We start from the raw sequence: 13,593 nt of genomic DNA, 5'->3' as shown, positions 1-13,593 counted from the left end.
ATACAAAGTCTGAATTTCGTGTTATAAAGTCAGAATTTCGAGTTATAAAGTCAGAATTGCGAGTTATAAAGTCAGAATTGCCAGATACAAAGTCAGAATTTCGTGTTATAAAGTCAGAATTCGAGTTATAAAGTCAGAATTGCCAAGTTATAAAGTCAGAATTGCCAGATACAAAGTCAGAATTTCGTGTTATAAAGTCAGAATTTCGAGTTATAAAGTCAGAATTGCCAGTTATAAAGTCAGAATTGCGAGATAAAGTCAGAATTGCGAGTTATAAAGTCAGAATTTCGAGTTATAAAGTCAGAATTGCCAGTTATAAAGTCAGAATTGCGAGATACAAAGTCAGAATTTCGAGTTATAAAGTCAGAATTACAAGTTATAAAGTCAGAATTGCCAGATACAAAGTCAGATTTCGTGTTATAAAGTCAGAATTTCGAGTTATAAAGTCAGAATTGCGAGATACAAAGTCAGAATTGCGAGTTATAAAGTCAGAATTGCGAGATACAAAGTCAGAATTTCATGTTATAAAGTCAGAATTGCGAGTTATAAAGTCAGAATTACGAGTTATAAAGTCAGAATTGCCAGATATAAAGTCAGAATTGCGAGTTATAAAGTCAGAATTACGAGTTATAAAGTCAGAATTGCCAGATATAAAGTCAGAATTGCGAATACAAAGTCAGAATTGCGAGTTATAAAGTCAGAATGCCAGATACAAAGCGATTGCGAGTTATAAAGTCAGAATTGCGATACAAATCAGAATTTCGTGTTATAAAGTCAGAATTTCGAGTTATAAAGTCAGAATTACGAGTTATAAGTCAGAATTGCCAGATACAAAGTCAGAATTGCGAGTTATAAAGTCAGAATGCCAGATAAAGTCAGATTTCGTGTTATAAAGTCAGAATTTCGAGTTATAAAGTCAGTTATAAAGTCAGAATGCCAGATACAAAGTCGATTTCGTGTTATAAAGTCAGATTTCGATTAAAGCAGAATTGAGTTATAAAGTCAGAATTGCGAGATACAAAGTCAGATTGCGATAAAGTCAGAATTGCGAGATACAAAGCAGATTTCGTGTTATAAAGTCAGAACTGCCAGATATAAAGTCAGAATTGCGAGTTATAAAGTCAGAATTGCCAGATATAAAGTCAGAATTGCGAGTTATAAAGTCAGAATTACGAGTTATAAAGTCAGAATTGCCAGATATAAAGTCAGAATTGCGAGATACAAAGTCAGAATTGCGAGATACAAAGTCAGAATTTCGAGTTATAAAGTCAGAATTGCGAGTTATAAAGTCAGAATTGCCAGATATAAAGTCAGAATTGCGAGTTATAAAGTCAGAATTGCCGAGTTATAAAGTCAGAATTGCGAGATATAAAGTCAGAATTGTGATATAAAGTCAGAAGAATTAAAGTCAGAATTGTGAGATATAAAGTCAGAATTACGAGTTATAAAGTCAGAATTACGAGATATAAAGTCAGAATTGCGAGTCAATTAATTTAATTAATTAAACGGGTTGTTTTAGCTTACTGTATCTTTAAGACATCTACAGGTATATGTAAATGATCTCTGCTATAACTGACTAATGGCTCTTCACATATTAAATTTGATAACACTTACAGTAAGTTTACTGTCAGATCCAATATTATTAAGCTGCAGAATAATGACTATATGCGTTTATGTCTTTGTGCTCATCAGGTTTGGATCTGAGACAGGCCCAAGTGGTGGCGCTATCAACCGGCACTAAATGCATTAACGGAGAATATATCAGTGACCAGGGTCTGGTGGTCAACGACTGCCATGCTGAAATCACGACTAGACGAGCCCTGCTGCGGTTCCTGTACTCCCAACTAGAGTTACACCTCAGGTAAATGACACACATTTAGATAAGTTATATCAGTTGTGCTGCACACGTCCTGAAAAGTAAAGCCAAAGCATTTTGATCGCCCCATGGTGACTGGCTGCAGTATAGGTCATAAACCCCGCCCTCTCAGTGTAATTAATGCGAGCCAAACTAAAAAATCCAATTAAACTTCAAATAAATTTTCTCCAAAGATGCTTTCTGTCATTTTTTTCTGTTCTCATAACGCTGACGGAGTGTTTGTTTTACCAGTAAGTTTGGTTTTAGTTAGTTATTTGATTATATAAAAACGGGGTGTAACATCATGATTGACAGCTGTGCTTGCGATTGAGTCTTTTTTTTTACAGTCTAAGATATATATATATATATGTGTATATAGAATAACAATGCCTAAAAGTAAACTCCAACAAATCCCTAAAAAGAAAACTGCATTTTAGAAAAAAAAAAAAAAAGAAACGTTTACTTTATTTATAAATCCAACCACATACACACACAAAATACATTGGCTTCACTGTTTAAATTTCAATGTTATGATGCACATAGCAGAACAGATTATGTTTTTCAAAGAAACAGCTTTAAAAAATAACTTAGAATGAATAGAGAACAGCATGATGTGTTTATGCACAAATGAAGTGATGCATTATAATATACATTGTGTTTTCCTAAAACACATTAAAGGAATGTTCTCTGCTCAAAACAAGTTAAAATCTGTAAGTATGTGACTGCTGTAAATATGTGAAAGCAATTTGTAAAAAGAAGTAAAAATCTAATTCATCATAATGCACTTGCACAGGAAGTCAAGTAGAAGTGAGCAGCTTGCTTTATGTTAAAGCACTTTTTTTCCGCACAAAAATGTGTTATCTGGGCTGTAAAGCTGTACCTAAGCTGTAACTATGAGCACAGCAAACAGTGCCTTTCTGGTATATTTGTGCATGTCAACCCTTGTGAAAAAAACGTGCACTTAATTGTAATGAATGTGAACTTGTAGTGTACTTCAAATCGTAAAAGTACAGTATATATTTTTTTAAATAACTGTACTTGCAGATAATATATTATCAATTAAATAAAGGTCATTTAAGTGAACTTTCATGACTGTTTCTTAACACACTTAAGTACACTTTTAAAGTGCACTTTGTAATAATGTCAAATTCAAAGTACTTTACAGTACATTCTAAATTGTTGTGTTTTAATGTTTGTTTTGCTTTAAAGAAGTACACTTTTATTTACACGTACTAAAGAACAAGTAAAGTAATTGATTAGAATTTTAACTGTAGCATGCTATTCAATATTATATTTAAAGGTTATATATTTTAAATGTACTATATTGTAACTTTTTCATTACAAATGTGTAATTACACATATATTTAAATACCTGACAGTCCATTTGACAATACACTTATTAACCATATTTAAAAGATAATATAAGTAATTAAGAAAAGGCATATATAAAAAATGTAGTCCAACTGAAATGTCAAAAAGAAGTTCAGCTCATTGCATTTAATATAAATTTAAACTATAATAAATTTTAATTTAATTGCAATTAACGTGCAATTAAATGTCTGAAAACTTTACATTCAATTCACACTTAAATATATTATTTTAAAGTATATTATTTTTGTAGTCTTTTTAAAAGTATGCTAAAATGTACTTGTTTTTCACAAGGGAAGTGAAAGTTGTGGTTTTACATGGTCATGACAGGAGCTATATAAACACGTGTAATATATAAGTCTTGCTGCTGTACTTTTGACAATGTGTCAATGAAGCCTGTTTCCACCTCAGAGTAAAAAAAAAAATCACATTGTAAGATATAAAGACACATTGTGTCGCAATTTATGAGAAAAAAGTCACAATTGTTAGATTCAAAGTCGCATTGCGAGACATACATTTGCATTGCGGCATATAAAGTGATATTGTGAGTCATAAAGTCAAAATTGTGAGATATAAAGTAACATTGCAATAAAAGTCACTTGAGTTGTGAAGTTGTGAACTTTACACTGTGCGTTGTGAAGTTGCAATTACGAGAAACAATTGTGATATATAAAGTGATATTGTGAGTTATAAAGTCAGTTTACAACATAAGTTGCATTGGGAGTAAAGTTGCAATTACGAGAAATAATGTTGCAATTGAGAGATTTAAAGTTAAATTGTGAGCCATGAAGCCACAATCAAGTCAAAATAACAAGAAATAAAGGTGTAATTTTAAGATACAAGGCCACAACTACCTTTTTTGTTCTACTCTGAGGCAGAATGGAGCATCCACAGTAATGTACTGTTTATCCCATTGTCTTGTAAGTGCATTATTCTAAACAAAACATTTGCTTGTTTTTTTCACACGAAAAATGTCAAAATGACTTTCTGTGCTAATCAACAGCATGTCACAGATGTTGTTGAGAAAGCTTGGCACGTTGAACCTGAGCTCCGTTGGAGCTTTAAGCAAACAACACATTTTCTCACAGTAGCACATTTTACACCTAGAAAAGAACTTGGATGTACTTTCAAATTTCAATTCTCCGTTCATTATCTGCATCATCATTTCAGTCTGGTCTAGTGTTGGAGGTATCTTTGTGCGGTGGCGAAGACTCTAAATGTCTTCCTCGATGTAGCAGATTGCTGCATAGAAAAGTCTCCTGTAATGTCATATTTGCATACGCGTCTTCCCAGAGTGCATTATCTGCTGCTAAATGGGCCCGTTTGGCTGGGTCTGGAGTCTAGTTTGGAAGATAAGTCATTATGTTCGGCAAATAAAATAGCACAACGGCCATCAGCTGCTTCCTCAATAGACAGATCTGGAGCAACACGACTCCCACCCTTGACATCGCAGGTCATTTGTGTAATTAGCACAGCTTAGGTGCCAATTAGAGACGATGATGTTTGCGTATGTAATGCACTCCCCGTGCACAGTTCACCCCGTGCACTATTCCGAAACGTCTTTTGTAAGATGTCACAGTGAGGCGCTAATGCTAATTATGATGATATGTGTAAAAGTGGGGCGGCTCTGCAGGAAACGACGTGTCCTCCCTATAGCAGACTAGCTACAGATCATCTGGGTTAAAGAATTACAGCTTGCTGTTGTCTTGGCCATTTATATTCGCCTTGTTCTGACAGAGTAATAGCGTGAGTGCGAGAGGGGAATGTGACAGTGACGGAACTAGCCTTGGTCGCGGCAAGGCCAATATTTGTCTCCTTTGTGTCTTCGGCCCATTATTAGCTGGGAATGTGAGCGCTGAACACTTTCAGACGTGGTTGTTTCTCATGTCTCCCCTCTTTCTTCTTTCTTCCCGCCTGGGGTCTGTGATCACTCTGAAGCAAAAGGAAAGAGGACTGGGAACAATCGATCTTCGTACGGCACAAAGACTCCTGTTTGAGACTGAGAGAAAATGTTCTCTTCCACATGTACACCAGCACCTCGCCCTGCGGGGACGCCCGTGTGAACTCGCCGTATGAAATCACCTCTGATTGTAAGATTATTTACTTGTCTGTATCATCTTTTCTGCTCTTTTGCACATGATGTATCTAATATAGACTTGAAGTGTCCAAATGCTACATATGTGGTTTTGAAAAAAACTTTTCTTTTTTAAGAAAAGTTTCAATTCAATTACTCTAAAAATGTCATGTGGGGCAACATGTTTTCCTTGCATCTTGAATGTGAGTGCACACATAATAATTCATTATTTTCAAAAAAAGTTTTTTTTTTTTTTTTTCAAGGTAATTTTGGTAGCACTTTATTTTGATGGTCCACTTTAGACATTCTACTAACTATAAATAACTTTGCAAATATGATGTCAACTACTGGTCAGGGACAGGTTATGACGCGGTTGTGCCCTGGGCACGTGTAATCGCACTACTCTGAGTGGGATTCGAACCAGCATTTCCGGCATGGGAAGCAGGTGCCTCTGGCTCCAGTCACTAGTGTGCCTCTTGAGGCCAGGGGAGTGAGGTTTACCTGCACAGCTTTTACTAGCTGGCCTCCGTTACACTCACCCCCCTGAACCTCACTCCCATCCAGGTCATGGCACCAATGTAACCCCTCCAGGTCTACTCGCACTGCTCCAAGTGGGGTTCAAACCAGCGTTTCTGGCATGGGAGGCGGGCAATCTAATAAGGATGCTAAAGACTGTAGCCTCAATTGTCAATCACTAGTGTACCTCTTGAGGCCAGGGGAGTGAGGTTTACCTGGACAGCTCTTATTAGCTAGTCTCTATTACACTCTCCCCCCTAAACCTCACTCCCATCCAGGTCACGGCACTAATGTAACCCCTCCGATTCTACTTGCACCGCTTTGAGTGGGATTCGAACCAGTGTTTCTGGAATGGGAGGCAGGCATGCTAACAAGGACGCTAAATACTGTAGCCTCTAGCATCAATCACTAGTGTGCCTCTTGAGGCCAGGGGAGTGAGGTTTACCTGGACAACTCTTATTAGCTAGTCTCATTACACTCTCCCCCCTAAACCTCACTCCCATCCAGGTCACGGCACTAATGTAACCCCTCTGATTCTACTTGCACCGCTTTGAGTGGGATTCGAACCAGTGTTTCTGGAATGGGAGGCAGGCATGCTAACAAGGATGCTAAAGACCACAGCCTCTAATGTCAGTCGCTAGTGCAGCCCTTGAGGCCAGGAGAGTGAGGTTTACCTGCACAGCTCTCACTAGCTGGCCTCGTTACACTCACCCCCCTAAACCTCATTCCCATCTGGGTCACGGCACCAATGTAACCCCTCCGGTTCTACTCATACAGCTCCGAACTGGATTCAAACCAGCGTTTCTGCCATGGAAGGCGGGCGCCCTAACAAGGACGTTAAATACTGTAGCCTCTAGCATCAATCACTAGTGTGCCTCTTGAGGCCAGGGGAGTGAGGTTTACCTGGACAACTCTTACTAGCTAGTCTCCATTACACTCACCCCCCTAAACCTCATTCCCATCTGGGTCACGGCACCAATGTAACCCCTCCGGTTCTACTCGTACAGCTCCGAACTGGATTCAAACCAGCGTTTCTGCCATGGGAGGCGGGCGCCTAACAAGGACGCTAAATACTGTAGCCTCTAGCATCAATCACTAGTGTGCCTCTTGATGCCAGGGGAGTGAGGTTTACCTGGACAACTCTTACTAGCTAGTCTCCATTACACTCACCCCCCTAAACCTCACTCCCATCCAGGTCATGGCACTAATGTAACCTCTCCGATTCTACTTGCACCGCTTTGAGTGCGATTCGAACCAGTGTTTCTGTAATGGGAGGCAGGCATGCTAATAAGGATGCTAAAGACTCCAGCCTCAACCATCAGTTGCTAGTGCGCCTCTTGAGGCCAGGGGAGTGAGTTTTACCTGGACAGTTCTTATTAGCAGGCCTCTGTTACTCTCACCCCCCTAAACCTCACTCCCATCCGGTTCACGGCACCAATATAACCCCTCAGATTCTACTCGCACCGCTCTGAGCGGGATTCGAACCAGCATTTCCAGCATGGAGCCGGGCATGCTAACAAGGAAGCTAAAGACCGCAGCTTCTAGCGTAAGCTGCTAATGCGGCTCTTGAGGCCAGGGGAGTGAGGTTTACATGCACAGCTCTTACTAGCTGGCCTCCGTTACACTCACCCCCATAAACCTCACTCCTATCCAAGTCATGGCACCAATGTAACCCCTGTGGTTTTACTCGCACCGCTCTGAGTGGGATTCATACGTTTCTGGCAAGGGAAACCAGAGCCTCTAGTGTCAGTTGCTAATGCACCTCTTGAGGCCAAAGTTAATTATAGTTAGTAGAATGTCTAAAGTGGACCATCAAAATGTGGTGTTGTTTTTGTTTATTTTTTCACTTTTTTATTGCATTTAAACTAACAGAACATTGCAGGCTAACATATGTGAAAATATAATTCCTTACAGACTGAATTACAATTATTTACTGTTACCATATACAGTAGTGGCAAAAAGTGATGTCTGACCTAGGAAAACTAACATATTCACCATTGTGTATTTCACATTTGTGTATTTTACATTTGTTACATTTTAACATATGAAGTTAACAATTTATAACAAAGATTACACTTTTGTCCTCCAAAAGTACTCCAAATGTCACCACATCCCATGTAATACATGAAAAAATATTAGTTGTTTTATCCAATTATTATTATATACCTCAATTCAAAATGGACTAAAAGTTACATTGAAAAATTACATTTAATAAATTTAAAGTTTCTTATTACAAATTTGGGAACCACATAAATCTAAAAACTATGACTTCTTTACATTTAGGTAGAATGTGAAATAAACTTCTGAACTTTTTTTTTATCACAAACATCATATCAATTAATAAATATTCAAGTTTTTGGAAGTCGCAACACATGACATTTTACAACCTGAATTAACTTTGCCTTGTCATAAAAGAGGTCAAATTATCAGATATATTAAGAGACTTTTGAAATATTGACCTTGAGAGAGGATCTTTTCAGAAAAAGTTGAATTGTATGTATGAATTGCAGTTTTAATGTATTTTAATAAATGAATAGATAGCTCATTAATAATGAGCATCACAACATTGACCCTAATTCTTCTTTTTTTATGCAGTGCAAAGCAACAGACACTTGGTGAAGAAGTTTCACAGCCACCTACGGACAAAGATTGAATCAGGGGAGGGGACGCTGCCTGTGAAGTCCGCAGGGCCCGTTCAGACGTGGGACGGTGTCCTTCAAGGGGAACGTCTCATCACCATGTCATGCACTGACAAGATTTCCAGGTCAGTATCAAAAACACTGAACTTCACTCAAACTTCAGTACGAAGAATGACAGTAATCAAACACGGGCATCAGATGATATATATTAGGTGAATAGAAAGTAAGCAGTAATTAGGGGGTTATTGAGGCAAAAGTCATAATTAATGTAGTTAACAGTGAGAATTGGACCCTAAATTAAAGTGTGTCCAAAAAATGAATATTTTGTAAAAACTGAATATTTGTCAAAATATTGGATTTGACATTAAGTCCTGCAGTATAAATGTAGCCTCAGTGTCCAAGGTGATATTGTGCCATTTTAGAACGATTCCACAAAGCAGGAAGGGAGTATACTGACCATCTCTGATTAAGCTCAAGTGCTGGACAGTGTATTGATTTAAGATTTATTTTTATTAGAGGATTAGTTTTTATGAAGGTGAGTTAGTCTCGTTTAAGCAGGGCGACTTTTATAAGGCATTATAATGGCCGAGGGAAAGGTTGGTGTGATATTTGCCTTGAGGAACGGAGTCATCCAAACCAATGCTCTTTGGGACTGGCGTGATCACCATTAATGTCTTATGACGCCTTTACTGAGTTGTGCTTTGATAATCCTTCAATAATTAGCTTCTGTATGGGATACGTCACAGTGTTAATCTGGACTTAATGTGCATGATTCATCAGTGTTCTTTATTTCACTATATATATATATATATATATATATATATATATATAAATAATATATATATATATATATATATATATATATATATATATATATATATATATATATATATATATATAATATGCTTCTGTTCAAAAGCTTGGGGTCGGTACGTTTTTTTTTTAATGTTTTGAAAGAAGTCTCATGCTCACCATGGTAGCACATATTAAATAAAATATAGTACACAAATATAAAATACAGTAAAAACATTAATATTGTGAAATATTATCATTTAAAATAACTGTTTTTTTATGTGAATATATTGTAAAATGTAATTTATTTCTGTGATCAAAGCTGAATTTTCAGCATCATTAATCAGTTTTTAGTGTCACATGATCCTTCAGAAATCATTATAATATGCTGATTTGCTGCTCAAGAAACATTTGTTATATGTTTTATTGGACCTTGGCATAAAATTGCAGTGTAACAGGTGATGTGAGTATATGGATATTTCGCCTAGAGAGTGCGATCACTCCAGGTTCAGACATTGTGACACTTTCACACGTATTTTTCGATGACACTTAGTCCACACCCTCTATGAAGGTGTGAATCGCACTGCCCAGAGATAACACACACACACACACACACACAGCTGTGTTTGAGCTGACTGCCATATGCTCGATTTAATTACCACCATTAGTTGGCTTCTGTTTGTTTATGTGTACTTTGACAACCTGAGAAGTGCGATCGTGTGATCTCCGTTTACTTGTAGTTACACACACTTCTTGTAAGCAGAAGTCAAGTCTATGATCTGTTGATGTCATGGATTTAGGATTAATACTGAGATAATATTCTCAAAGCGTTCTTTTGACTAAAATGATTAAAATAAGAAATTGTATTTTGCATTAATTTGGTTGTAAAACCATTAAAGGTGCAATATGTAAAATTTTCAAAACAAAGGAGTAGCTTGATGACGGCAAGTTTGAACGCGGAATCTTGGGACATGTGGTCTTCACCTCAACGGCCGGTGGAAAACTCGGGAAGAAATCATGTTCATGGATGAGATTATTAACATTACTGTAGTATGAAGCAGAGCAGGAGTGAGTGTTGTGGAGCTGAACGAGGAGCTGGAGTGATTGAGCAACACACGCCTCACGAGCAGCGGGACTTTTATTATGCCACAGTCGCTGGCGCCACTTCCGCTTTTCCGATCATGAGTATGAGGTAACACAGCTCTGTTTATCATATTAGATACATTTGAGTGTGTTGAAAATGATGTTATAACGTTACTCTGTGCGTTCGCTCGGCGGCTGCTGTGAGACACTGTTACACACTGCAGTAAGCTAGATCGATTTTACAATATCATATTAAATGCTGGATGGCTTGTGTTGATAAATGACATGCAATTCATTTTAAAACGTATTGTATGATGCAGAAAATGCTGTATTACTGTTACTAAAAATAAAGCTGCATCTGATTATACTATGTTAGCTACTTGACAAAATAGTGTTTTTCTCTGAGGCATGGTAAAGCATGGTATTCGCAAAAAATCAAGAAAATTTGATTTAAACAATAAGAATAAACGTGTTGAGCTATATAACAATAATTAGTTTTCTGTCTATAAATATATCAAAACAGTTGTTCCCTTGTCTATTAAAACATGTAAATATTAATGTCTTTGGTGTTTTCATGGTTTCTACAAAATAAAACCGGAAACCGAGGGTAACGCGGGTATGACGCAATTGACAGGCGACTCCTCACACGTCCTGGAGCCTTGGTTAAAATTGAAATTTTCCCGCGATTTACAAATAGTTGTAAGTACTCAAGTGAACAAAATATATAACTCTGGCCTAGTGGTTTTTGGATATTTTACTGCAAAATTCTTACATATTGCACCTTTAATATTAATATTTGCATTTCACTATAAGCACACTGTCCATTCAATTTATCATTTTACATTCATTTTGTAATTCCTAATTTTCTCAGTAGTAATTCTCATTAGATTCCCATCACTGTAATACTGTATTACAATAAAAAGAAAATGCTGGAATGATTGTTCTTTTATTTCATTCAGCATAAATTAGAGGCAGTACAACAAAAACTACAATGCTCTATCAATCATTTAAAATGTAAATAATGCATGGGTGTTTAATAGTAAGATTTGTTTTACAACATTGAGAAGTTATGGTAATTTTCATAAATTTATTTAAAGTAGGAATTAAGCCACCTATGATATTTTTGGGAGAGAAAAATATAGAATCCTAATATCATAAAAATCTTGTTACAAAAACGCACGTTTTTTGTTTGTTTTTTGAGATTCACCCTAGTGTAAACAATTCTCAGAGCATAGCAACAGTATCTAAGGGGGTGGGGCTTAGCAGAAGCTCATTTCAATAGCAAGCTCTTCTTCGTTTGCTCTTCCCTCATTGAAATGTTTGGAACACCTTTCCTTACCAAGTATGAGCATTATACATGATTACAACAGAATATTTATACCAGCTCACATATTCCTACCAGTAAATCACCTAGCCCTACATATAATGTGTATGTGTTAGGTTGGACACAGCGACACAGAGTCACACCAAGGTCAAGCTCTCTCCCCTGGGCCATTAATTTGACCAATCAGATTGCATCGGCCAGGACCACAAGGGTCTGATTCTATCTGGCTAGGTCATCGTGCAGGGTTAAAGTAATTACTTTAAAAAACACACACAGAATAAGACAGAATAGAGCATCCAGATCTTTTTTCTGAGTGCCACTCCTTTTCCATTTTATGTCCCATTGAGTTATCCCGCTCTTTTGTTGAGCCCACAACTCAGAGGGGCCGTTGATCAAGGTCACCATCAAGAGCAGGCTGGAAAACAGGTTTAAAGTCCTTATAGTCCCTTATAGACCAACTCCATTCATCTCCACTGCCCTCAACCAGCTCACCCTGTTTTTCATCCTTAGTCGCAGTCATTTTTTTCATCCCTTCATCATCTTCCCTGACCTCACATCATTATCCTCCATCTCTCCCTCCCGCGCTCCTCCGCTGCCTCCGTTCAGCCACAGGAAAGCTGTTCTGTGATAATGGAACCCCACTGCAATACATAGTAAAAAATCATTTTCTTAATATAGATTTTGTTTCCAGTAAATATTTATAAGGCATAATAAATTAAGAATAAGTAATATGTAATATTGTAATTTTAAAATAATAACAATAACAAGCATTGTATTTTTATAACAACATCAATAACACTAATAAAATAAAATATTAATTTAAAAAAATAAATTATATATATATATATATAAAGAATATAAAATAAAATTAATAAAAATTATCAGATTGATTGGCCTAAAAAGGAACATTATGAAATATATCAAATAATAAAATAATATATAAAATAAAATATTATTAAGATTAATTATCATATAGGCCCCACTGCAATTAGATAGCAAAAACATAATAATAATAATAATAATAATAATAATAAATATTAAATTTTCAGTAAATATTTATATAGCATATATTTTATTTTATTTTTATAAAATAATAATGATAAAAATTAATAAAAGATAAAATATTAGATATATTAAGAATATTAAAAAAATGAATAAAAATGATCAGATTGATAGGCCTAAAATGGAATTCATGACAGCATTGATAAAGCACAACTCCCTCACACCTTCAGCACTCATGCATCCCTATATAAGAGCTTTACTACCACTGAACTTTACTGTGGGAACCAGGTACTTCTCACTGAACTCCTCCTCTAGCAACACCATAACATTTTGGTATTGATAGCAGTATCAATAACAGTATTGATTCCCAGAATCTATATTTTGTAAATATGGGCTTTAGAAATGGCTAACTGACTTCATTGTGCTTTGGCTACAGTAGGTTGATCCAGTGAGAACAACAACCATACATGTCATTTCTGCAGGCTGCATCTTACTCTGTGAGATAAACAGTCACTCTTTTCATAGCTTTTGCTGGCTCTGAGACACTCGCTTGGTATTTCTCCTGCTCTTTGTTTAGCAAAAAAAATCCCGCATCTCTAAATGAAAGCTTAAAATGAAGGCCTGATTATTTCAGGGGCCTTGTCACAAGTCCATTGTGTTTGAATTTCTGTGTTGCTTTTGCTATATTTTCACACTTAAAACAATGATTTGGTAATTCTCCTGTCCTCTTTTGAGCTAAGAAATAATTCTCCTGACAGTTCTCTCCCAAATGGTTCCATTGTTGTCAGCATTAAGTCGGAGAATGATTCAGTGGGTTATATAACACTTTTAATTGTCAAGAAATTACTTCTCTTTAAATGTTTTGGTTCAACATAATTACCTGTTAATCAAACATTGCCTTAAACTTACTCCAGAAAATCTTATTTAATTTTATTTAGTA

At 36.3% G+C, this 13,593-nt stretch overlaps 1 protein-coding gene and 1 long non-coding RNA gene across 3 annotated transcripts in view; one reads left to right on the top strand and one right to left on the bottom strand.

Moving 5' to 3' along the window:
• Window positions 1-13,593, top strand: part of adarb2 (adenosine deaminase RNA specific B2 (inactive)) — a 234,974-nt gene that overhangs the window by 206,742 nt on the left and 14,639 nt on the right. The window contains exons 5-7 of the mRNA XM_048174461.1: window positions 1,693-1,861; window positions 5,162-5,313; window positions 8,409-8,577. Of these exons, the coding sequence (XP_048030418.1) occupies window positions 1,693-1,861; window positions 5,162-5,313; window positions 8,409-8,577 (490 nt within the window). The remainder of the gene's footprint in view (window positions 1-1,692; window positions 1,862-5,161; window positions 5,314-8,408; window positions 8,578-13,593) is intronic.
• The window catches only part of LOC125257774, a 22,989-nt gene continuing 21,002 nt past the window's right edge, over window positions 11,607-13,593 (bottom strand). For both annotated transcript variants that reach the window (XR_007182450.1, XR_007182451.1), the window contains exon 2: window positions 11,607-12,292. This is a non-coding gene — a long non-coding RNA (uncharacterized LOC125257774). The remainder of the gene's footprint in view (window positions 12,293-13,593) is intronic.

This window comes from Megalobrama amblycephala, linkage group LG22, assembly GCF_018812025.1.
Source record: "Megalobrama amblycephala isolate DHTTF-2021 linkage group LG22, ASM1881202v1, whole genome shotgun sequence".
NCBI classification, from domain to species: Eukaryota; Metazoa; Chordata; class Actinopteri; order Cypriniformes; family Xenocyprididae; genus Megalobrama; species Megalobrama amblycephala.
This window is presented reverse-complemented; position numbering and strand designations above follow the sequence as displayed.